This window comes from Eleutherodactylus coqui, chromosome 1, assembly GCF_035609145.1.
Source record: "Eleutherodactylus coqui strain aEleCoq1 chromosome 1, aEleCoq1.hap1, whole genome shotgun sequence".
NCBI lineage: Eukaryota > Metazoa > Chordata > Amphibia > Anura > Eleutherodactylidae > Eleutherodactylus > Eleutherodactylus coqui.
Genome location: NC_089837.1, coordinates 164960158 through 164986315, shown reverse-complemented (window position 1 = coordinate 164986315; position 26158 = coordinate 164960158). Strand labels below are relative to the sequence as shown.

The following is a 26158-nucleotide window of genomic DNA, read 5'->3' as shown; positions in this document are numbered from 1 at the left end:
AACACAAGAAAGTGATGGAAACGACACAGAAACGAATAGTGAATAGGTTTTAAGTAAAAACAGTTATGCGCTCGTGGAAAGAGCAAATAGGGTTAGGTCAAATACCTACCCTATTTGCTCTTTCCACGAGCGCATAACTGTTTTTACTTAAAACCTATTCTTTGTTTTTTCCTTGGGGGCCCACTCTCCTGGTGAGAGTCCCCCCCTTTTATTGTTATTGCAGCTCTCCTCCTACAAGGAGGATTGGAGAGAAGCACATTGGGGAACCCGCTCTATATCCATTTGGCGCTGTCTGAACCATTGTTTGTATCTATACAGAAACGAATAGGGCAGGCGAGGAGCTACATGTTGGGCTGCATCTCAAGTTCACAGGTCCCACTATTAAGCCACAATAGCGGCAAGAGTGAGACCCCCCCACCCCCCACTGTCAGCGTAAAGATCGTTCTCCTCTGCCACAGCTGTAACAGCTGTGGCAGAGAAGAACGATGTTAGCCCATTGAATTCAATGGAGCCGGCAATACAGCCGACTCCATTGAAAGCAATGGCGCCCTTCACAGTTATAGACTAAAATAATAATTTTTATTAAGATCCTTTTAAAAAGACATATATGGGCTATACGGACTCACATAACATAGACACAAAGGGATGTGGCTGTGGCTGCATCTCTTTATTATTTGCTTTATCATTTGATTTATATTTTTTATCTCTTTCAACCCTGATACATACTTGGATCTAATAGATAGACACTAGAATTTATGGTGCACGTTGCACTTTGAGCAAAAAACAATCTGACCACTTTGAAACTGGCTAAAAGACAGCTTTATCAAATTGGCTGATTCTTATCTATGCTGCTGCTGGTCATGCAGGCAACATAGCTGCTAGTTTTTGAGCCAATAGATGATACATTCTGCATCATCAGAAAGGAAAACAATCTAAATACATCTGAATTGGCCAAAGACAGCTTTATTAAATAGGCTGATCTTGATCTATGTTGCTGTTGGTTTCATATGTAACATAGTTGATTACGGTAGTCTGGCATCTGTTACAGACGTCCTTTCTTTAACCCTTTCCAATCCAATTTGTATCCTGGTTTTCCTAGGGGGCTTACTATTTTTCTGCCATTATACAACGGCGCTATATGCTGGCTGAAGCCAGTACTGCATGAGGTGACATTTTGGATAGGCTCCAACAGCAGAGAGGCTGGCAACATACAGTAAGAGAACCCTGATGAATGTCTTCCAACATCAGAGCTAAACAACCTTAAATCATAATGTCTTCACAGGTCAGACAGTGGATTGGAAAAGGTTAAGGAAACAAATCCGCCTATATAGGCGCCTGTATTGCTCTCAGCGACTGATAACAATAAGCCACAATCCAAACTATTCTTTGGATCTACTATAAGCAATACATACATAATTGCTACATGCAGCACCTTTTGCCATCCGATAGGTGACTGTGTTTGAGCAATTGATGTTGTTCTTATAGTTCCTAAGTGTACCATACTATGAAGTACTAATACAGGTGTAACTTCTACTGAGGAGGAAAACGTTCTTTTTCTCTCCTTTATTTCTAGTGGTCTATCTGATAGATAACATACAGTGTTAAAGGGATCCCACATTGTATGGAAGTCTATTGAGTATCAGAGGTTATTTAAAGGGGTTGTCCCGAGGCAGCAAGTGGGTCTGTACACTTCTGCATGGCCATAATAATGCACTTTGTAATGTACATTGTGCATTAATTATGAGCCATGCAGAAGTTATAAAAAGTTTTATACTTACCTGTTCCGTTGCTGGCGTCCTCGTCTCCATGGTGCCGACTAATTTTCGCCCTCCGATGGCCAAATTAGCCGCGCTTGCGCAGTCCGGGTCTTCTGCAGTCTTCTATGGGGCTCCGTGTAGCTCCGTGTAGCTCCGCCCCGTCACGTGCCGATTCCAGCCAATCAGGAGGCTGGAATCGGCAGTGGACCGCACAGAAGAGCTGCGGTCCACGGAGGAAGAGGCCATCTTCAGCGGTGAGTAGAGAAGTCACCGGAGCGCGGGGATTCAGGTAAGCGCTCCGGTGAGCTTTCTTTACCTCCCTGCATCGGGGTTGTCTCGCGCCGAACGGGGGGGGGGTTGAAAAAAAAAAAAACCCGTTTCGGCGCGGGACAACCCCTTTAATCATTGTTATATCACAAAAAGTCTACCTATCACGCAACACAGAACTGTGTATAACAACATAAGTAGTTAGCCCGATATAGGCTCTGCTCCTGATGAACCACAAAAACTGTGGGGAAACGCGTTGAGCCCGAATTGAGCCCGAAATTGAGCGCAAACCAATAAACTCATATACATCTCCCGGACTACATTGAATGATCCGCGGACAATCCTATGAGTTTATTCCTACCTTCGTAGGTTTCATCATATTGGTCAATTTTTGATCTTACCACGAAGTGTCCTTGCTATTTACTACCATCAGGACCTTCTGATTTAAAAAATTATCAGTTGTTGTGTGGAAGGGATATTGTGACATCCCTTTGTGTCTATGTTATGTGAGTCCGTATAGCCCATATATGTCTTTTTAAAAGGATCTTAATAAAAATTATTATTTTAGTCTATAACTGTGAAGGGCATAATTGAAATTACTATAGACTTACCTGCTCCTGTGAATTATTGAAAGCAATGGGCTGCTGGCGATCGCGGGATGAATTGTCGGGAAGGGGTTAAATATATAAGCCCTTCCCTGCAATTCATCTAGAAATGTGTAAAAATAAAAAATATATATATACTCACCTGGTCCCGGCAGAACGATGTTAGCCCATTGAATTCAATGGAGCCGGCAATACATATGTAAAAATAAAAAATATATATATACTCACCTGGACCAGGTGAGTATGTATATATTTTTTATTTTTACACATTTCTGGATGAATTGCAGGGAAGGGCTTATATATTTAAGCTCTTCCCGATAATTCATCCGGCAATCGCTGGCAGCCCATTGCTTTCAATAGAGCCGGCTGTATTGTCGGCTCCATTAAATTCAATGGTCAGTGCTCGTTTAATCGAGACGAGTACCGCGTGGTGCTCATCTCGAGTAACGAGCATCTCGAGCACCCTAATACTCGAACGAGCATCAAGCTCGGACGAGTATGCTTGCTCATCTCTAGCTACGAACTATATTCGGGTGTTAAGTTTGATGAGCAGGGCCGCACATGGGCTTCCCACATTTGCTGCTTGATATGTGTTACACTCCTGACAGGCTGGTTAAAAGGAACATGTCACATGCCCTTTGCTGTTCCCATGATTTGGAGGGAACCAACGGATCACACAACAGACTGTTATTTCTGTCTGACAAAAATAGCAGGAATTACCTCGAAAATAAGGAAAACTGTGCAATATCCTAACTTACCATCTGCTAGAAGACCTGTATGTCACAGTGAAGAATTGCCAGTACCAGTGCCTCCTGAGAATGTGATAGATGAATACAGTGATGGACATGCAGAAGACAGGGAAGGGGATATGCAGACTGACCCAACATTTCAAAGCCTCTGTGAATCAAATGAGCCCCACTTTTTGACTCAAGGGGATCTCAAGGATCTTGTTCGTGATTTAAATTTGTCAAAGCAACAGGCTGAGCTTTTAGGTTCGAGATTAAAAAGGATGGAATCTTCTTTCTCACGATACGAAAGTGAGTGTTTTTCGTGACCAACATGCTATTTTTTCTAAATATTTTCTCCTATAGAAAGGTGGCATGGTCTTTATTAATAATATCGAATCCGTTATGGAAACTCTTGCCCATGCTTTCAATGTAAATGAGTGGCGCTTGTTCATAGGTTATAGCAAAGTTAGTCTGAAAGCAGTACTTCTTCACAATGGGAACGAATTTCCTTCAGTTCTGATTGCTCATGTAGTTAACCTTTGATTCCTTTGTGAACTGACACAGGTTTTTTTTGGAACTCCTGTAGCAGAAGCGTGTTGTTTTGCCAGATACATATAATAGCTACATACGCCGACGCAAGCATTTACAAAAACTATTATCACATGAAAACTGAGGCTGATACAGAAATTCTGAAATAAGCTCTGGATTCAGGGAAGAATTATCTTCCAGAAACAGTGTGTTTTGTTCTTGTAACAGAAAAAGGGTTTTTTTTGGCCACACGCCATATATTAGATGAGCGAGTCTAGTGTTCCCCAGGTCAGCGTTGTATGTTCCCTTTTATCTAGAAACTGTGTTAATAAAGTTGGCTGAAAAAATGGAACACATGTAGCGTTCCATATACTAGTCACGTGACACATTCTACGCTCGAGTGATTCTCCCTCCCCTTTTCAATTACGTCACGGTGCTCCAGCAAGTTACACGTGACAGACGCCGATTTGTGAGTATTGCTCCAATGTATGGATATATGTTATATGTTTTATAGATCATTTAATGCTTAAAAAAAGGCACAGACTGTGGTGCTGATACGTGTGGCAGATCTACAAATAAAGGATGTGAACCTGTCTATGGGTTTAATCATTACGTATAACTGAAAAGACTGTTCAGTCCCCAAAGAGCGCGGAGTGAATTTTTTCCTATCTGGTGGACAACAATAGAGAAAGGCTGCTTCACACCAGCGTTGGGGCTTCATTCAGATTTTCTGATGCAAGGCTGGTTTCACACGTAAACGCCTCACATGCTTGGGGCTTTCACATGGATGGCTCGCCCGTGTAAAGTTAGCCTTAGTGGAGCAAAACTGAAATAAAAAGGAAAAAACAGATCCATTTGATCATCCATTGGGGTTTCAAAAACACGGAAAGGCTTCCATTCCGTTAGGATTCAGCTTTTTTGGATGGGAAAATAGAGCAGTCCGAGGTGTTATTTTTCTGTAAAAGAACAAATGTAAACCTGACAGAATAGAAGCCTTTCCATTTGCTTTCCTTTTTTTTTTTTTTTAAAACCATGTTATTTCAGTTTTCTATTTTATTTCAGTTTCTCTCCTCCAAAAACAGAGCAGAGAGATGTAAACCCTCAACCGACCCCCAACGCACGTGTGAAAGTAGCCAAAGAGGCATTTTTCTATAATAAGCCATGTTCCAACATTTCTTATCTTCCCTTGTACTATTAATTTATGCAGTTTGTTGAAAGGCATTCTTAAATTGAAACCAATTATATAATTTAACGCATGCAATGACAACATGTGACAAATAGTGTGGCGGCAATCACTGGCACCGTGCCATCATACGGATCTTTCATATGGATAATTTATTTGTATATATTGTATGTAACCCTTACGCGGCTCTACATGTGTCTGTCTCGCCAATCCCTCCAGTCTTGTCAGTCCTACCTCCAATGCGATTTCATTTTGTATTGTTGGGATACTGTGCTGATGTGAAATATCAGGGATATGTTGTGAATATGAAGAATCTTCTGGAACTTCCGTAACCGTGGAAACAGTCATTGCAGTCCATAGTTTGTCAACCTGGTTCTAGACTATGCTAAAGCATGTCAGATACTCACGATATAGTGTCATCTCTCAAAGACTGGATGCATAGATAAAAAAGGAGAAAAACAAACAGCACTCAGGAGCAGATCTCAGAGGTGCATTTTTTATATGGTGCCTGAAGAAGGTTTTTTTTTTTCGTGTTTCCTCGAAAAGCTTTAAGAGACCAATAAAGTTCTGGCACATGGATTTTGAAGTGCCCAGCTTCTTTTACTGAATCAAAGCCATCCTGGGGTTACAGAGGTATGAGAAGTGTTTCTCCCCCTCTGAGTAAGTGCACGTTTATTAGTGAATTACCAACCATTCCTGCCCATCTGTATCACCTCTAAGGTCTGCTCCTGAGGGCCATAGCTGTTTTTTCTCCTCTTATATCTATGCATTTCATAGGACCATTGTACCATTGAGGTCATGAATAGATGCTGCTGATCAAGCTATGGTGGTTTACATCTGCATGGGAACCTCCGATGCAGCACTTTTTCTTCCTTCCAAAAGCTGGGCAGCAGGGTGGTAATGAGAAGGACCCCATTATGGTCAAAGGTGTCCGTCTGGCGCTGTTCTAGAGATGAAACCTTTCGTCCGCCGATGTGAAAGCATCTCTTAAATGGCAGAAAAGGTTTAAAAAACAAAGTTCTACTAAACCTACCCTTTAAAATTGATGTCCCATTCCAGATGTACTGCAATGGCATCGCAACTTCATAGAATGACAGCAGTCAACTGCTCAAATTACTAGATTTATGGGTGAATTGACAGAGGAAGGGGTTGGCTTTCTGTGACTTGTAAACAGATTTAGGCCCATGAGAGCTACTGTATAATGGCTGAAACAAAACAGTTGACAAGAACGACTGCATATAGTAATTACATATGGTTCAAAGCATGTCAAGTTTGAATTACTAGGTAATATACGTTTTAAGGCTAACGGTGTAACTTATTGGGGTACTTTAGTTCACTTTAGAATACAAAAGCACAGTGCCTACTGCCTATTAACCCCTTCAGTGGCAGGTTTATTATTACCGTATTATAGCAGGGAAATCTCCAGGGCTTGCTGCGCTGAGTATACAGTAAAAACCCAGAATATTTCAGATGACAGCTCAGTGTTCCACACATTTCAGCACTACAGCAGTCCACGGAAATCTTCCGGGGTTTAACTGCATGGTCAGTGCAGCAAGCCCCGGATATTTTCCAGGCATGCCACTAAAGGGGTTAAAGTACATATCTTGGGTCCACATACTGTTTTCTTGCATTTTCTTTTGTCTATTGAAATCTGTACTTTTTAATAGCTGATCTAGCAGATGTCTTCATATTCTTCTTATTTTTTTATTTACTGTGAGGCACATCCATAGACTAAACACTCTACACCTAAACCAGCGTACTTCATACACAGAACATACATATGATCAAAAAATGTATCTTTAGTAAATGCTACAGCATTTCAGAATAGGCATACTTTAAAGATGCAATCAAAATGGAGCTCTGAGACACAGGGGCAGCACTCTCCCTGCCCGCATGATTTAGTGACAGCTGTCCCACTACAAACAAGGGGGCAGAGCTGTCAGTCTAGATAATGCAGGTGGGGAGAGGCCAGCCCAGCATGACTCCGAGCTCTGTTCCAAATCCATCTTCAAAATATGTTTATTCTGAAATGCTGTAGTAAACACATATGGGCGCAACGTGCCTACCTGCCCCGGGTTCCCGCTATCCATGGTTCAGGCGGCATGAGACTGGTGACTGGTTCCCATTAATAAAGCTGAATTTTTTGCTCACATGTTTGTTTCCTCTGTGTAATATTTTAGTTAAGTTATTTGTATGTTACACAGAACTATACATTGGTTTATGATATGTCTAATCATTTGAGTAGTCTAAACCAACTAAGCAACCCTAGGGGTTGTAGATATAAACATACATTAATGGGGTGGTTTACCAATGCTATAGGAATGTATAACACCATTAGCATATCCCACAGTGGATTTCGCTGCAAGTGCATAGCAAAATCCACATTTGTTACATGCAGGTTTTGCTGTGGAGTTGCTGTGGATTTCACCCTATGCACTTGCAAAAGGGCAAAAGCCACTATGAAAATTCTGCAGAAGGACTAACATGCTGCAGATTTCTAAATCCACACCAGATGTCAATTTTATCGTGGGAAATTCTCGCAGCATGTAGATGAGGTTTGTGAAAATCCTATCAGCTTTGCTGTATGGTGAATCTGCAGCTTATGTGCTACATGTGCAGGTGTCTTTAAACCAGTAAGGAAAAGCTGTGTTAAGTACTAAACTTGCATCCCCAAGCAAAAGAGGTATGTCTAATGTTCTATTCAGACCATGCATGATAACAGGCTCCCGTGTAGGGAATATAGCACATGTTCAATGAACCTGGTATACAGATCTGTGAAAATACAGAAGACTGCATCCTTGAGCCAGCTTCACATGGCATGCTGTATTTTGATGTGGATGGCCTTCATTGAACTCAATGGAGGCCGTCCAACCTGCAGCCCATATGCAAATAACATTGTGTTTGGGCCGCGGGTACCCGTGTTATCGCTACGTAACAGTGCAGGAAATACAAACATAAAAAAAACTGCCAAGGAAGGTACACAGGGTCGCTGGCTGGGCTCACAGACGGACCTCCCACATATGTAGTCCAGCACGGTCGTGTGAAGCCGGCTTTACAGATATTATTTTCTTATAATCTCCCACCTTCAATACTAACAAGGAAATAAAAACAAACAATGGCCATTGTTTGCTTTTTATATATATATATTTATATATACACAGCCGGTCATATATTTTCATAGACGCAGGAAAATGAGTTACAAATTTTTGATGTTACCGCACAAGACCTTCCAAGAGCAGCAAACAGACACGTACAAAATGCTAGAAAAGGAGGGTCTCCTCTGCACAAAGCATGCGCCCACAGAGCTCACAGGGAGGAGGGTCCCCACAGTGTCACCGGAGCTCCACAAGTCCTTGTACAGTCCTGAGGCTGCACTAATGTCACAGAATCCATAACATTCCCCATATTCCTCACATCTGGTGCCTGGATTCTGTGGTGCAGAGGGAACCACAGAATTGCGAGCAGATCCAGGAGATGACAGGAACAAGCCGTGCTGCCACTGTTCCTAATCCAGAATCCACCACCAACAAATCAAGCTGGAGGTGGCATCAGTTGGAGGTGGCATAGAATGGAGTGCAAGACATGCAGACAACAGCTTTAAGGCCCTCCACTGAACCAGCGCAGTGCCCTAGGGTTAGGATCATGCAAAATAGACCAAACAGGCAATTATTTGTGGGTATATAAATTTAAAAAAATAAGTGAAGAAAATAAATTACAAAAAAAATAAATAGTGAAAGGGAAAAAAAAAAATCACCAAAGAAAGGGAAATCAAGATGGCTGGAATTAATAGGCTGGAATTAAATTAAGCACATGAAAGAGAACTGTAATGGTTTTAGGAGTTAATGCCCTCTGGTTAGTCCATAATTCTCTGAAATCAAGTGATACTGTAATTCAGAAAAAAAGGGGAGACTGGGAGAGTGAGAGGGTGGCAGTGGCAGTTTAAGTCAGGGTTGGTCCTCCTCATCTTCATCTAGGGATACCACACCAGAAGAAACCACATCAGAGCCCTTCCTACGCAAAGTGAGCACCTCAGACCCTCGACTCAGTGTAGGAAAAGAAATCAGCTCGTCTTCACTTGGACTTAAACAAGACTCAGAGAAGGACATGGAATATGAAGAGTCCTCACATTCCAGATCTTGGAGACGATCGTACGGACCTAGACCTGACTGTGGTTTTATGAGTAAAGACTCTTCAACCATCTGAGCTGGAGACCCCAAGAGCAGCTGTTCCTCATCTAGGCTGCAGAGACTGGAGCAAAGAGTTTCAGGAGACAGTGTACGCGAGGAGTCACTGTCACAGCAGCATATACGAGAAGACACCAAATCCTTCTGTACTGGACTCAGGAAGTCTACAAAGATTAAAAAAGAAAAAGCATTATAAACAACATCATAAAAATCCATGTAAAAATGATCTGTAACCTGGACAGCTTTCTTTATTGAAAAGCATCTATTTGGAAACAAAATGCAAGTGGAGGCTGATGGACGTAAGGCCCATTTACAGGCAAAGACAATTTTTCAAACGATTGAAAGATTGACAGTTTTATCGATTGTTTTGCATAAAGTGTTAATGGACACTAATATCCATTAGCACTTTATCAGCTTCATTTGCGTGTAAAAGGGCCTTCAGGAGCTGTTTGCAGAGCCTAGCATGTGGCGTGAGCTCCGCACACAGCTGCATTGTTCTCACACAGGCTGTCAGCAGAATACAATGTAATCTCCGACTCCTGTGCAAAAAACAGCATGCAGTCCCTGTTATCTCTCTCCAACTGAACGAAAGATTTTAAGCTCACCATAAAATCATCGTTCAGCTAAAGAGTGAACGATGACAGCATTTACACGCAACAATGATCGTTCATATACCATCCTTTGAATGCATTTTGAGTGATAGTCGTTGCGTGTAAATGGGCCTTTACTGATTGGCATCACTAACTGCCTCTGGTAGAAAAGGCCACTCCTACTCTTATTGATCAGAACAGACTTTGTAGCCACATTCATGTCACCTTTGAAGAACTAATGATGAAATACTGCAACCAATCAGTGGGTGCAGTAGGGCCTTCTTACATGTTCCTCCAGGAACACATTATTGATGTTCTTAGTCAATGGGTCTGTCCTGGTGGAAAATTCCCTTTAAAGGTAATTTTTTTACAAACAAAATAGCACATCAGAGACCCGGAGCAGCAATAGGGAATGAGTGGGGAGTAGGGAGAGGTGGGTATCTGCTACTTTGCTATGTTTTGCCTTTTTAATGGACAACATTTTTTTCAATTACTCTCAACAAGTGTGTTGTATCTCTCCTCTGCATAACAATAGCTTACTCGGTCCATACTGATACTATTACCACATAAAACAAACAGTCATCCACAAGACATGCTGTAGAGCTTTCAAAAAGTTTAATTGTATATTTATTTTTAAAAGCTCTTTATTGAAAGCCAGAGTATATAGCGATGCATCATATAAAAGGTACATTAAACCTATATGCCAACACATCTATTGGTCCTCTCTTTTAGTGACAGTAGCTTCCTTTTTATAATAAATATGTATAACAGAACAAAACAGTTGTCGTCCCCCTTTTTTTAAATATATATACCTGCATCTGCATGGAGCTCGACGAGCTAAGTGAAGGTGAATATGAAAGGGCTAATCCAAAATAAGCCCGGTTTTCACGTTGATCCCCTAGTTATGGGACGATGTCTAGTAATACCATGTAAAACATCTTAGTAGTCGTATATTTAGTACAGCTTACAAATTCTCAGTGCATCTCTTTTTTAGGTAACACAAGTAATAAAATGCTGATAAGTGTTTCTTATAGCCAAAAGCTGAAAAATGATACCTTAGGGCCCTTTTACACAGAACATTTTTTTCTATTCCAGTGTAAATGCTGCCAGTGACTGAACGACGAACAGTAATTTCTTTGCTTATCCTTCGTTATTCAGTTTAGGCAGGCATGTAAACAGGCAGTCGTTCATCTATCAAGAACTACCTGTTTACTGTGAATGGAGGCGGGCCAGAAGAGATCTCTGGTATGCTCCGCCCCCATTCACTGACAGGAGCGATATAGTCATTGGAATGACTGACCAGTGTAAAAGGACCCATAGAGGTCATATTGCTTTGGCCAAATACAGTGGTGAACTGTTGGTGCACACACCGGAAAAATCTCCCAAGGTAGACTATATACCGACATACCCTTTGGTCTTAGGTTTGGCTGGGACATGCTGAGATCCTGCAACTATAAATCTATTGAAAACTATAATTGACTGCACTTTTAAATACAACTATAGGTTGGTTTCTTGAAATGGCAGTCTATAGCAGAAGTATGCAATTGTATGGGCATATAACTGAAAAGGTTTGGAACCATCTGAACATAAACACTAAAAATGATGTGAATTGAACTTTACAGGTATGACTGTATACAAAATCAATACTGTGTCACAGAAGTGGGGACATTATGTGTGCAGAGAAAAGACAGTTCCATCATAACTCAAAGGGCTACTCCAGCAAAAATACATTTTTCCATCCCTGCCCCTCACTCGATTGTCACACTCTGGGGTCTCCTGTATGTATTGCAGTTACTTCTATGCTGTGCAGCCTCCTTTCTGATACTTATCAGCCACCATACTGAGAATGAGATTTTTTACTTTCACTTTCAAATCCATCCCATGATGCATCAGCGCAGCATTAATTACAGATTATACCATTTCTGTCTGCTGGGGGGACAGTTTAATTATTACCTTCTATATGCACCTAAATAAGTTATAAACCATGTAGCTGTGATCTCCTTTCTTATAAGGCCTCAGGCACACGAACTTATTTTTGCTGCGGAATCCAAAGCGGGCATCCGCCTCCATAGCATGCTATGGAAAAATTATTCTTCATGCACACCAGTGGATGAAAAATAGCAGCATGCTCCATTTTACTGTGGTTCCCGCGCGGACAGCTGCCATTGAAGTCAATAGAAGCCATCTGACCCGCAGCCCGTCCGTGATGGACATTGCAGACGAGCCGCGGATTTTGCAGGAAAAGCAGGAGTTGAAAAAGAAAAATCTGTGCTGTGCATGTCCGACGGCAAGCCGTGCGGACCATTTGCAATGCAGGGAAGCCGGAAGAAAACAGGTCCATGCGGACGCTGCCAAGGAAGACGACGGTTACGCAGGGTCACCCATCGTGGTCAGGGCCAGATTCCTTGCAGGATTCCTCACGCGGAATCCATGCGTGCTGTGTGCATTTGGCCTGTGTGACAGGAGCTGTATGATCATCAGTAACTGTGATAGGAGTGTCTGTGTTTCCCTCTAGGCAGTTTTGGCAGTTTCTGTGGTAGGGTCCATGTAGCAATATCACAAGGACTGAGAAATTGACTAGCTTCAGACAGCATGAACCCAAGTAAATCTGAGCTGGTTACAATTAAGATCACATGATCACCTGAGGAGAAAGAGTTCAGCAGTTTCAGACAAAGAAATAACTAACCAAGGTAACACTAGCCCATATATATATATATATATATACACTGGGGAATACCTACGTCATGAATGAAAACAAAATTACAGTCGTGTCTCTTTAACCCTTTAAGGACCAAGTGCGGTAAATATACGGCACTTGGTCCTGGGTTTTAATCCCCACCTACAGAAGATCTACGGCATGGGATTAAAGCCTCTGCTCCTACAATTAAGTAGGAGCAGTTCGGATCCTCGGCTGTCAGACATAGCTGAGGACCTGGAGGAGAAGAGAGAAGCGGTTTTTAACCTTTACAAGCTACATAGCGAAAATGACCCACCACCGACGCCAACTAAAACAGTCGCCATATGCAAGCTGTAATCCAAAACTATACATATTATATAGCAAAACCTCCGAAACAAAATGAGGAAACCGTTCCCATATTTTATTTTAGTGTAAATATACTAATTTAAAAAAACAAAAACGACTATACATTTAAAAAAATATATATATTTTTACCCATAATGAAACTAGAAAACGGAAAAAACAAGGCAGTGAAAAAAAGATACAAAAAATAGCCCTATATGTTAGGGAAAACAAAATGCAACAAAAAAAATTTTTGTAGCTGAAGGAAACAAAATAGGGCAGTAAAACCACCACATGGGCAAAATCCCTAAAAAATGCCTGGTCCTTTAGGACCAAAACAGCCTGGTCCTTTAGGGGTTATTGAAAGAGTTCTTTACAGTCAAAGCTGCCACAAGAAGTAGCTATAGTAAAAACAAAGGGTGAACTTCTTGAATATCTTTTTTCCAAGGAGATACTTCGGAATATAATTTCATGGGGATCTCTATGTATTCATAAAATATGCAGAGACTAACCTGTAGGCTGGGAAGGTTCCATAGAAGGCTGCAGATCCTCATCATAAGAATCATCTGTAGAATCTTCCCCATCGATGGATGACCAAGCACGGAGTTTAGCCTCTGCTATAGCAAACTGCTCAGCTACGCCTGGTAGTATAGGGAGGCAGAATGGAAACAGGAAGAGCAAAGAGAACCAGCACAGAGCAGTGTAGACAGCAGTGGCAGATAGTTCAAAAATGTAGGAATGAAATAAATAAGAATAGTGATTTTATAGCAGGGAACGCGTTTCAAGAAAGAAGAAAGGACAAGTATGGCACACAATGAAAAATGCATGGGAAAAGTGTAGCAAAAGGCCAGAACATTGTTTTAGGCAGCAAAAAAAGAAGGAATGATATTGACAAATGGCATTCGCAGGAAGAAGACAAGAAAAGCGAAAGCAATGAAAATTACGGATAAAGCACCACAAACAATAGCGAGCCATTTGAAAGAGAGAGCACAGGGAAGGTAAGGAGAGTGAGTGAAATATTCCTTCACACATTTAGTCGCCAATTGTTTTCAAATCTCTCTCTCACCTGCAGCAAACCTGGCCTCCTGTTCTCCCTCGCTTAAATGTGAGTATGAGTTAAAGTGAGTCTCCAGAGCAGCAGGATTGTCACTGGGTTTGCTCCAGCCCTTCCATTCAATCAGATGAGCTACGCGTCCCTGAGCCATTGCTGTAGGCTTGGTCACATGATCCTTTACCACCTGTGAAATTCCTGGTACATGGAGAGAAGGCAAAAGACTCAGGAGTGCAATTATATCCCTACAAATCACAGTGTTTGTTTGCAGCCATTTATACCAATGTGTATTCACGTACATGTAATTGGCTGCCCTTGCCTTTTGTCGAATTTAGTGTAAACACTTAATTCATGGTGGCTTGGCTACAATGCTACCTGCACAAATACAGATGTCAAACAGAGATCTTTGAAGGGATTGATGCACTATATTTAGGGTTGGTGAGTATTGTAGACTTTCGTGGTCTTTAACATCTGAAGACCCACAACACACATTGGCCACATTAGATGTCCGAACACTTGGTGGTTAGTTTTCTCCCTAGACCACAATGGCCACTTCTGTTCAACCAAGTCAGTGATCTGCTTTTTTCTTCCCTCCCAGGTCCTCAGCTGCATTCAACATAATGATCTAAGACTGAGAACTGAGTCATGTTCTAGAATTAATGAGGAAGTGAGTAGCATGCGCCAAAGATGTGTTATGTAACTGGCTTTCCTGCAATCACACGTCCAACTTCTCAACTCAGAACACCCAATCACTTTAAGTCATTAATGTGTGTTCCATCCAATCAGGTTAAACAAATGCCACAAGGACTTACAATGTAACCACTGCTAAAAAAAAATGGTGCAATGTTTGCAGTATTAGGTCCTCACAAATGACATTTAATTTAGTTTTTTTTCACCTGCACTAAAGTGACATATAATCTTTGAAAATCACAAAGTGGAAATTTTGCTCCTAGCAAAAAAGTAGCTAAGGGTAAAGAAATAAACTGCTTAAAAAGCAAGGGGATTAAGGGTAAATTCACATCAGAGTCGGGCAATCAATTTCTGTTTTCCATTTTTATAAATGAAAAAAAATGGAAGCAAACTGATTAAAAATAGAACCCATATAGAGCAATACATATTCTACCTCTATATGGGTTTCTATTTCAGTTCATTCCATTTGCTTTCCGTTTTTTGTGTGCAAAAAAGCAGAGCTTACAGTACTTGTTTTCCACCCAAAAATACGAAAACCAAAACGGAAAGCAATTTTCCTTTTTTTGCATTAAAGTCTATGGCCTATGGAAGAAAAAGGAAAGCAATCCATTTGGTTCCATCTACCTTCCATATTGAACGGATTCGTTTTTAAGCAGACATACACTGACAGTGCTGGAAAACAAACATCAGGTAATCAAATAAGGAGGGAGAATCCAATCTCAGACGAGTTTAAACAAAACGCAAAAAAAAAAAAAAAGGATCTTTTTAAAACCGACAAAAACAGATTCCAAATTTAACGGATACATCTGTTCTGTTTTTCAAACAGATCCGTTTAAAACTGAAATAAATGCATCACTTCTACTTCAGTTTGCAATCAGTCTTAATTCAGTTAAAAATTGACCTGTTTTAAAGAGAACTCAGAAGCAGATGTGAATTCACATTTAAGGTTTGACAAGTGTCCTATATTACCATGTAACACATTTATACAAGTAACCACTAGCAGACATCAAGCATCATTATACAAACCCCCATGAAAAGAAACTGAACTCACCGTGCAGAGAGGAGCGAGCAAGGGCTGTGATCTCATGAATAGTGAGGGCTCGTCGAGACTTGGGTAACATTTCACCAGTGTCTTCAACATGTAACTAGCAGAAAAGAAACCTGTTAGGAGGTGGCAACTGACATCCAGCCTGTATACTGCTTAACACAAATGTTCAACTCAATAAAACTCTACTAGTGATGTAGGCAGCCCTGTAGTTGTCGCTTACAGGTAGTGTGTGACATTCCAGATTCACTGCCATAGTGATATAATGGAGTTAAGCGGTAACACTAGGGCATTTATCATGTAACAGAAGAGAATTGTTATTTCTTCACTTCACCAAGTCACAAGGGCAGAGATTCCGCTCTCCCGTAGACCGTGTACTTCTACATGGAAAAACACAGCATCCAAGTTCTACCATGTGACACATCCTTAACTAATGCAGCTTTTAAAAACTAAAAAGCGCTTACAGCTGAAAGGAGGGCATTCTGTCCGGACTGTGCACATTGTTTCCAGGGAAGTAATAAAAACAAAACCACATAAGACCACTGTCTCTATTCATTAGTGCTCCATCAAAAGTGCAAATAAGAATACAGTTACCGATATACTGCCGTCCAAGCAATGCAGGGAATGTAAGCAAGAATTACCAGAGGCAACATTTCTTCATTTACCCTGAACGGCTCTTCAAACTGAACATTTAAAAAGTTCATGTTCTGAATATAGGGAAGGTTATGTAGGCTAAAAGGTCCACATAAAACTGAATAGAATGGATCTGTGATGTTGGTCTAGTTTAAAAATGTAATGCAATTCAAACCATTCTCTACATAGGTTTATGGAGTACATTGTATGTATGTGACAGCACTTATTCTGCTTCTAGTTGCTACATGATACCAGGCTGAGATCAAATGTAAGATACTTTAGCTTGTCCCCAATGTTGCTTCATCAATCAGCTATTCAAACAGATCTTTAATGAGCCGACATAGGGCATATGAATGCAAAAACCATTAAGGAATTCCAATTAAACCACAGAGAAAAGTACAAAATCAGAAAATGGTTAGTTTTTTAGATGTGCATCTAACGCTGCATTACTCCTGAGTAATAATGTACATGTTAAAAATCACTATCATTTAGCAGCCTTGTACTTTAAAGGAGTTGTCCCAGAAAGAATATTGTTTTTAGATACATCCAGCCCATAATTCTGAACATTTTTTTGTATTTACACCAGGGTTAATGTTAGAATAGTGCCACCTACTATCTTTCTGTGTCCACCTCAGTAATTGTTCCAAGGTGGCCATTCCTGCTTAGTTTGTCTCACTGTCCTATCACTCACTCAGCAGCTCTTCTGATATCAGAGAAGACGCAGCAACTTCAGAAGCAGCTACTCATCACACCGGTCATCCATCCTTATACCCAGTGGAGCCAAGAGAGAGAAAACTGAGCAGATGTGACCGTCTTAGAGCAATTACTAAGGTGGACACAGAATAGAAACAGCAGGTGGCACTATACTAATATTAGTTCTGGAATATCTGGGTATAGAAACATTTTTTAATAAGTTTAAAAACAAAAAAATGTTTACAATTATGGTCTGGATACAACAACAATCAATATTCTTGGTGGGACATTGCCTTTAACTGATCAGTGATTAGTCAGTGAAAACTTGGTGCAAAATCAGTTTGCAGGACAGCACTGAGACAGTCAACATTTTGTTGTTTTGCTCTAAGAATCATTCAGCAAGATCATAAATCAGTGCTTGGGGTCCTGGGTTCAAATCCCACTAAGGACAACATCTGCATGAAGTTTGTATGTTCTCCCTACATTTGCATGGGTTTCCTCCAGGAACTCTGGTGTTGCCCCACACATCAAAATCATAAGTGAACTTAGACTGTGAGCCCCAATGGGGAAATGAAGCGATATACAGCACTGCAGAACAAGTATGTGCCATATAAATGTGTGAAATAAAAAAGATATTTCATTATGCTTACAGTGGGGCAAAATGTTACATATATACATTAGATAACTGTGGGCTAAGATAGCCGTTTCTTCCTTCCCCATACACATATGCACACTTGAGGAAGTAATAAGCTCCCCGAGTCTTAGATCAGCTGGAACACGTAAGGTCATTTAGCACCCAGGGAATTATTGGTTAAATTGTTACAGATTCTGCTATTCAAATGTCAATATTGCGTAACCTAAGGAAATTCGTTAAGCAGGCAATTATTTCATCCCAAATCATTCTTGCCACCCAATAACGTAAAACCAGGCACTCCAGCTGTCATATGCTGCAATCTGGTGTCTTATTCTGGGTGGGATTTCTCTTCAAAATGTCAGACTTAGACCTCCAAAAGGCGAGAGGTGCACGGCTGTAACGCGAGTTGCGCCTGAGGAACTCATATGAACCATCAGACATCATATGGACAAGGCACATTCAAGGATTCCATGTCCTATAGTCTCATTCATGAAAACAGATGAGACTAGGAGATGCCGTGAAAGCGGACCATGGCTTCATATGAAAAATGACTCCATTATAGCCTATGAAGCTATAAACATGCACATGTGCTATCCGTAAATACTGTCACGTGCTCTTAGCCTTAAAAGAGGTTGTCTGGTTATTGGACAACATACCTTCTTTAGTGCCCCCTGTGCTAAAATAAGAAGAGGAGCAGTACTTACCCGTTCCTTGCTGCCACGATCCAGCACTGCGGCCCTGGCATTTATTGTGACAGATCTATATGTTAAAAAGTCCTTGTTGCAGACTAATGAATGTGTAGGCCCAGCTGTAACATGAAGTGTTCACATTACCTGTAAAAGGTGTTACAGCCTCACAAAAGATGCCTGAATGCTGATAGGGAATAACTTTAACGTAAGAATAAATTAAAGGAGGTCTCTTGTGAAGACAACCCCAGTGCATACACCGTATTAGGCTGGGTTCACACGGCGTGGATTTGCCGCGGAAATCTCACGGTTTTGCCGCAGTATTTTCCATTGCGTCCGGCTCTCCTATAGAGAGTAGCGAGGCTGCAACGGAAAAAAAAAGAATTGACATGCTGCGTCCCAGGAATCCGTCCCGCAGCGCCGGCTAATGTCGGCTTTGCCGCGACAGATTGTACGCCCCGTGTGGACAAGATCTTTGCCAAATTTCCTCCATATGGCTAGCTAATCCCGGGATTACCGACCGCAGGCGGATTTACTGCAGTGCAATTCCACGGCAAAACCACCCTGTGTGAACCAAGCCTTAGTAGTCTCCTGCTTCAGACGTTCCTCTATTAGCCAGAGTATAAAGCCCCTCAGTAAGAGACCCTGCCTATTTGCATAAAAGGCATGTAATACTACGCTAGCTACATTAGGGAAGATGTATTTCAAACTGCAGCTTTAAGGGCTCCAAGAGTCAGACTGAAGGGCCGTGGGTCGAAAGCTTTCCGTACAGAATCCGCGCAAAAAATAGAACATGGCGCATTTTTTTTTCCGCGAGTGGAAATTGCGATTGATGCCCACTCGTGTGAGCGGACATGCGAATGTTCTATTTTTGCTAATGGATGCAGAATCACACGGATAGTGACGATAGCAGATTCTGCAGTCCAAATCCATTTGTGTGCAGCCAGCCTGACAGAGATTAGTTGATTGTTAAGGCAACTATTCTTCAACAAGGGGGCTGTCCTCCTGAAACAATCCCTTGAAGGCTGCTATTACACGAGCACTAGCGGCTACTGCTAATGCTCTTGTTTTCCCTACAACTGCTGGGCTGCACCTGCAAGTGCAGGTGCAGCCTGGCAATTAGCGCTATTACACGCTGTTAACACTCATCTAATAGCGTTAACTGCCGGGTTCCATCTCTGCTTGCAGGTGATGCCCGCCAGTTATCATGAAAACATGAGCGCTAACTGTAGCCACTAGCGCTCATATAATAGCACCCTAACAATCAGCAAGTCATCATTTAGATATCAGTGCAATCTTGGTGAGAGGATAAAGTCAATGAATCTGGTTAACATAATGGGAGAGATTTTCTATGCAGATTTCACCTCTTCAAATGAAGGGGTGAAAAAGTGTCAAAATGCACTCATAGCATGCAGATTTTGACCCGGATCCACACCAAAATCTGCAGCGCATTTTCTGTTGTGTGCGGACATAGCCTTAAACTTTTTCTTGATGCTTCTCTCTACCCAGTGTCCCAAGTGTACTAAGATCCTAGAAATACCCCTACAAAAGAAGAAATGTAAAGTCAGTGTATGTTCACAGCTGCGCTTTTTGCACAGATGTGGCATAAGTCCTGGACAAATAGCACTGCATGCTGTGCTATCTTGTCCAGGAAAAGCCGCCTGGAATGCCGGAAGCCGGATGGACCCATTTATAGTCATTGGGGAGTGTTCTGTACTGGTAATTTTGTTATTCGGCTCTGAGGATGGAGCCAAACAATGGAAATAGAACGGAGGCTCTTAAATGCTACTTAATTCTCCACTATGTTGTCACATCTAAGTGTATCCAATCCAATTCAAAGAATTGACTGCATTTTCCGGCTATTCACTCCTGCCAGATATACTTTGGATGTGAAGGAAAAACCTTTGGAAACTAAAGACACCAAAAATTACCAAACCTGTAGAAATTAATATAAAATATACTTCCAGCATCCAACTTGTACAAAAATATTGTACTATACAATACTATAGTCTCCTTGACTCCATTTTAGCCTCACAAAACCTATATTCTACGCAACTCCCCTACCTTATCAAGCCAACATACACAAGGAAAAACACATGTTCACACCTATACAATCTACAATAAACAATTTTTGCTGAGCAAAGTACATGACCCCTCTTCACCCAAAAAAGCACAGAGAATCACAGAAAATGTGAGAAACAGACATACAAGAAATGTAAGCTTTCTGGTACCAACAAGATAGATGCAAAAAGACTGTAGCTGTATATGATATATCTGTATTGCATGATCAGTAACACTTACTTCCTACAAATAGAGTATCTTCACTGACTGTACTCTAGCTGCGGTTACACAGAATGAACTATAAACCATCCCTGTTGGTGTTTATATAGAAAAGAATGTAATTTTTATGTATAAAGACGGCAACTGAAAAGCGTCCTTTGTGCTTATTTTGGTAGTCCACTATCATTACATGTTTTTAGCCATAATATTAAAACAACAGCTAATAATGTGTAGGTCCCCCATGTGTTGCTAAAACAGCTCTAACACAACTAGACACTTCACAAGACCACTATATCCCTTATCCACAGGATAGGGAATAACTGTACGATCAGCGGGGGTCCAACTGCTGGATTCCCCACCAAACTCGAGAATGGGAGTCCCGACGGTCCCTGCATGAACGGAGCAGAGAACACACATGCACACTGCTGCTCCGTTCATTTCTGCGCTGGAGATTGCCGAGTACTTGTACCGGCATGGTCATTGAAATAAGTGGAAGAGCAAATGGGTGTATTCCGCTTCATTGATACAGAGGCCACTGGAAGCTCCGTTCTCGGGTTCATGGAAGTCCCAGCAGTCGGACTCCCACTTTTGGGGAATTTGGAGGCCAAGTCAACACTTTGCCACACCAAGAAATATGGTAAAAGTACATTATCCTGCTGAAAGAGGCCATTGGCATTAGAGATCATGTTGTCATGAAGGAGCTTACTTGGTCTCCAACACTGGTTAGGTAGGTGGTACCTGTCAAAGGAACATCCAGATGAATGCCAGGACTCAAAGTGTCCGAGCAGAACCTTGCCCAGAACATCATACTGCTTTCACTGGCATGTCCATGTAAGCGATGCAAATAAACCTGGCTGTTCATATTATGTAAAAGAGAACCTGATTCATCAGACCAGGCCACCTTCCTTTATTGCTCCATTTGTAATGCTCAAAAGGCCAAATGTAGGTACTTTCAGGAGTGGAGATACCCTGACCCAGTCATCTAGGCATCACAATTGTGTCCTCGCCATCGATCCTTATACTCGCCCATTTATTTTGCTTTCAATGCATAAAATTTAAAAGGGTTGCCTACTATTGATGGCCTGTCAGCGGGATAGGTCATCAATAGTAGATTGCCATGGACCCCATTACAACAGTTGGCATTGCCACAAAATAACTATTATAATTCACTTCACCCGGTTTTAATGTTATGACTGATCAGTATATAAATATATAGCTTGGTTCTAATGTTATGTAAATAGGTAAACGCAGATGGTTACATTTCAGGAAAAGGAATAACACATTGTACACAGGCAGCTGCATTATTTTAATCATTTCATAAGCAGTGCATTGAAACGTATCAACGTAAATACTTGATTTTATACTACACTTATGTCATTATAAACAGAGATTAAATGCCTCCATCTCAAGACAGTTGTGTTTACTAAACGACAATACAGATTTTACTGATTGTTTTACTGCAAATGAATGTAATGTACTTGAAAGGAAATAAAAAATAGAAATATCTCTGTACGATTTCATTTTAGAACATATTCCCATGTAAACACACTCTGAATCCTAAAACCCCCTTCTAAAATAGTACTAAAGAAGAAAAAAAAAAAAAATGTTACTGCTGGGATGGAGTGGAGGGGACAAAAGACAATGGCACAGACATATAAAAAGACTTCAAATACTAATCATGGAGCCCAGTGCACATACCACTACCCCAGAATTGCCCAAACTTTTGGCTGTTCCTCTGGTCTGCTGCAGATCTTCCCAACTCAACACACAGGCGTTGCTCTGTTAGGGAAAGAGAGGAATGCATATAGTGCTCTGCAATGCAAAGTGCCAGGAAGACAGAAAGGCAATTCATGCTATGCAAAAATAAAGGGGGAGCACAACATGCGCTGCACTTTTCCATCACATACAGTTTATAACAGGTGGTGCTCACTCCAATCTCCCCCTCCTTCCACCTACTCATTGAGAGCCAACATCAACAAGGTGAATTTCTATGGAAACCTCAGCATGGAGAGAATCTCCCGGGATACAAAGAGAACACGTCAGGTGGGGGAGAGAGAAAAATAAATAAGGGGGAGATAAAGCAAAGAGAGGAGGAGGAGGTTGAAAGAGCTGGAAAACGTTTCCTCGTCCCAAATCAACAGCCATATTGTACCATAACTGATATTTTTTTTTACCAAAACAGCAAAAAAGTAAGCAAAAAGCAAAGATTTACAGCATTCAGAAGGAACCTGCCATGTTCATAAACCGGTAACCATCGCAAACCTGCTAGAAAGCTGTCACTGAAAAGTCACAGTACAGGAAACACATCAGAGAGACTTCGATTTGGTGTTTATTATTACGTTTTAAAACTGACATCACAGTCTTCTGTATGAGGATAGGCATTATAGAAGGGTAAAGCCGAATGCATCCGAACCCCCCAGCACCACATTATACAACGGTCTATACGTCACTTATCCACTACTCTCACTATAGATTCTATATCTAAACAAAGAAGCAAAACAACAAAACTTGCTACAACCCCTTATTTTCATCAACTTTTATATCCTGTAGTAAAAAACTTGGTGTACTATGAATATTTTTCTTGACATGCAATCTGTAAGGCCAGTGTCACATCTGCATTGGAACCTGCGCTCAGAAGGTTTCGTCAGAGATCCGTCTCAAAATACCAGACGAAAAGCGCCTATGGCCACGAGTACCCGCGTCATCGATAAGGGACAATGTGCAAAATACAGTCAAAATTAAAAGATTGTACTACACATGACTGACGGCAAGCCACCGTGGTCATCCACAACACAAGAAAATAAGATACACGGGGTCGCCAGCTGAACACACAGCTAGAATCCGTCCGTGTGAGCCTGGCCTTAGACTCTGCCAACTCTGGGATTTCCTAAGCCCTTAAGGCCTGCTTCATCCAGCGCATATTTGCTGCAGCTTTCCACAGCGAAAGTCCCACAGCAAGTACTATGGAAATCCGCAGCGGGCACAGTCACAACTAATTTCACACAGGAGACCGCAATTTATTGTGCCATGAAACTCAGACCAATATCACGCTCAGAAACGGGCGAATTCCCAGCGGAAGTGAGGCGTTTTGTGTCAAAATCGGCAAGTGTTTTCAATGGGGCCGGAAAAATATCGCATGGCAAAAAAATGGACAAAGATAGGACATGCTGCGATTTTTTTTATGTTTAAGCCAACCAATGGAGGAGGATCTATATTGACGGTTCTTGGCCTGGTTCTTATCATTGCAAGGGGTGCAATTAGCCAAAATATCCCACCCCCCTTCTCCAACAGACAGGAAAATCAGACCTGAAATCAGATAGAAATAGAACACATTTATTTCTATGTGAATATTCACACAGCTTTTTTTGCTTGGACAGTCAGAGTAAACAAAAAAATGCAGCGTGTCCCATTTGGTGCGATTTTCATATAAGAATCATCCATTCAAGTTTATGGATGGTTTAAAAAACAGATCGCACTTACAAAGCGTAATGCATTCTTAAAGGTAGGTACCCATCTTTCCCAGGTTAAGATTAGACCACCTGGTATTAGCGTTAGGACCCATCTGAAAGCTTGGTCACCTGGACATTGGTAGATGGGCCAATATGATTTGATCAAATTATATACCAATAACCTTGCACTATTTAATGTGGTTAGAGTATGGCCTACTGCACCAGGGCGGAAATTCCGCCTGTGCTTGCTGCCATAGGACTGCATTCGAAAATGCAATCCTATGCAGACAGCCGCGATTTGACCGCATGAAAACTCGCACGGTAAACAAATCACAACATGTCCTACTTCACGGGTGACGCGCCAGCTCCCCTCTGCACCTGTGTCGGCTGTGAGAATTCTTGCAGTGGGATCTGACCCGGCCATTTGCAGGAGGCCTATTTATTATAGGCATGTATATTTCTGATAGCAAATGCATTTTGAGTGCTGTTGCCACTTTTTGGTTTCTGCTACTATTGCACTTACATAATGTGTGATCTATTTTAAATGTATGTAACCATGGCAACTGTAATTTTAAAAAGAAAATTGGAAAGCATTTTTTATATGCGTGCGAAAAACGCACGCACGAAAGATGGAAATCAAATGGAAGGAAAAAAATGCAGTCAAACAAAAATTCCACAAAAAAATCGTAAGACAAACGGACCAATTTTTACAGATCAAATTCACAACTGCCCATGTGAATATACCTCAGAATGAACAAAAAAAAAGCAGTTCTTGCATGGTGTGTTTTTTATCTTTAATATTGTTCACCATGCAGTATAAAGGATGGGGGTCGGAAGGGGTATCGGCTTGTTTAAAGAATCGTTCAGACTTTTTGTAAAGAGTTGTACATTGATTTGAAGGAATGCAGCCATCCAGTAGGTGGCGCTGTGGAGGTATTGTTCCATCTTCCTTATTTGCATGTATAAATGCATTTATTCTATTGGACAGTACAATTAGGCCGATTTCACACAGTCGAGAAAATTGCGCAAGTTCTTTTGTATTGTGAGACGCATGAATATGAACCCCATTCTTTTGAATGGAGTCATATGCCCGAGCTGCATGTCCTATCTTATCGCGTTCCTCAGAACACATTACCCATTGTTTTCAATGGAACTGTAAAAGACTTTGACATGCATGCGAGTGCAATGAAAGGTTGCCCATTGAAAACAATGGGAAATTCTTGCTGATACTCTGCAACTTCTGGGAATTGATGGGAGGCGTTTTTGACCCGATATCGGACTCACCCAGGTGTAGGAAGCCTTATGGCAAAAACTAATTTATGTAGTTTTTAAAATCTGTCATTAATTTTACACAATGACAACACTGTATTTGCATTGCTACTAGAGATGAGCGAACGTGTCCGTTACGGACACATCCGCACCCGGACACCGGCTTTGCCGAACACTGCAGTGTTCGCGCGTAAGTGTCCGGGTGCCGCCGGGGGGCGGGGAGATGCGCGGCGGCGCGGGCGGCAGTAGCGGGGAACAGGGGGGAGCCCTCTCTCTCTCCCTCTCCCCCCCACTCCCCGCCGCACCCCCCCGCGCTGCCACGGCGGCCCCCGAACTTTTTCGCCCGAACACTGAAGTGTTCGCAAAGTTCGGTGTTCGGGCGAAAAAGGGGCGGGGCCGAACGTGTTCGCTTATCTCTAATTGCTACATTCCAAGACCATAGCATTTTTTATTCTACTGCCAACGTACGGTATCTGTGCGAGGTATTGTTATTTGTGGGACAGGTTCCAGTTTCCATTGGTATCATTTTGGGGTAGTTGCAACTTCTTGATCACTTTTTATTGCGTTTTTGGGAAATGGATAAATAAAAATAAATACATTTTTGGCAGTTTATTTTTTCTATATTTTTTTACATCATTCACAGTGTTATACAAACTACATATCATCATTAGTTTTAGTAGTTACTAATGTGGCAATACCTGTTATGTCTAGTTTCGTTTTTTTCTTGCATTTTTTACTACTCTAAATGTTTCTTTTTTACTACTCTAAATTTTTATTAACACAAGGGGGCTTTAAGACGCGGTCGTTGGTATTCTACACTGCGCTGACAATTCTGCTGGTTACCATAAGAAGCAAACAGTTTGCCAT

At 41.4% G+C, this 26158-nt stretch overlaps 1 protein-coding gene across 4 annotated transcripts in view; it reads right to left on the bottom strand.

Moving 5' to 3' along the window:
* Window positions 1–8219: 8219 nt before the first annotated feature.
* FAM131A (family with sequence similarity 131 member A) overlaps window positions 8220–26158 on the bottom strand; it is a 75727-nt gene continuing 57788 nt past the window's right edge. For 2 of the 4 annotated variants that reach the window (XM_066603370.1, XM_066603353.1), the window contains exons 2-5: window positions 15654–15747; window positions 13928–14110; window positions 13374–13502; window positions 8220–9416 (exon numbers count right to left, since the gene is read on the bottom strand). In XM_066603370.1, coding sequence (XP_066459467.1) covers window positions 9013–9416; window positions 13374–13502; window positions 13928–14110; window positions 15654–15723 — 786 coding nt within the window. In that variant the 5' untranslated portion in view covers window positions 15724–15747 and the 3' untranslated portion in view covers window positions 8220–9012. Of the gene's footprint in view, window positions 9417–13373; window positions 13503–13927; window positions 14111–15653; window positions 15748–15870; window positions 15976–22271; window positions 22353–26158 lie in introns of those variants that run through there. The other 2 variants (XM_066603381.1, XM_066603360.1) reach the window with 2 other exon arrangements.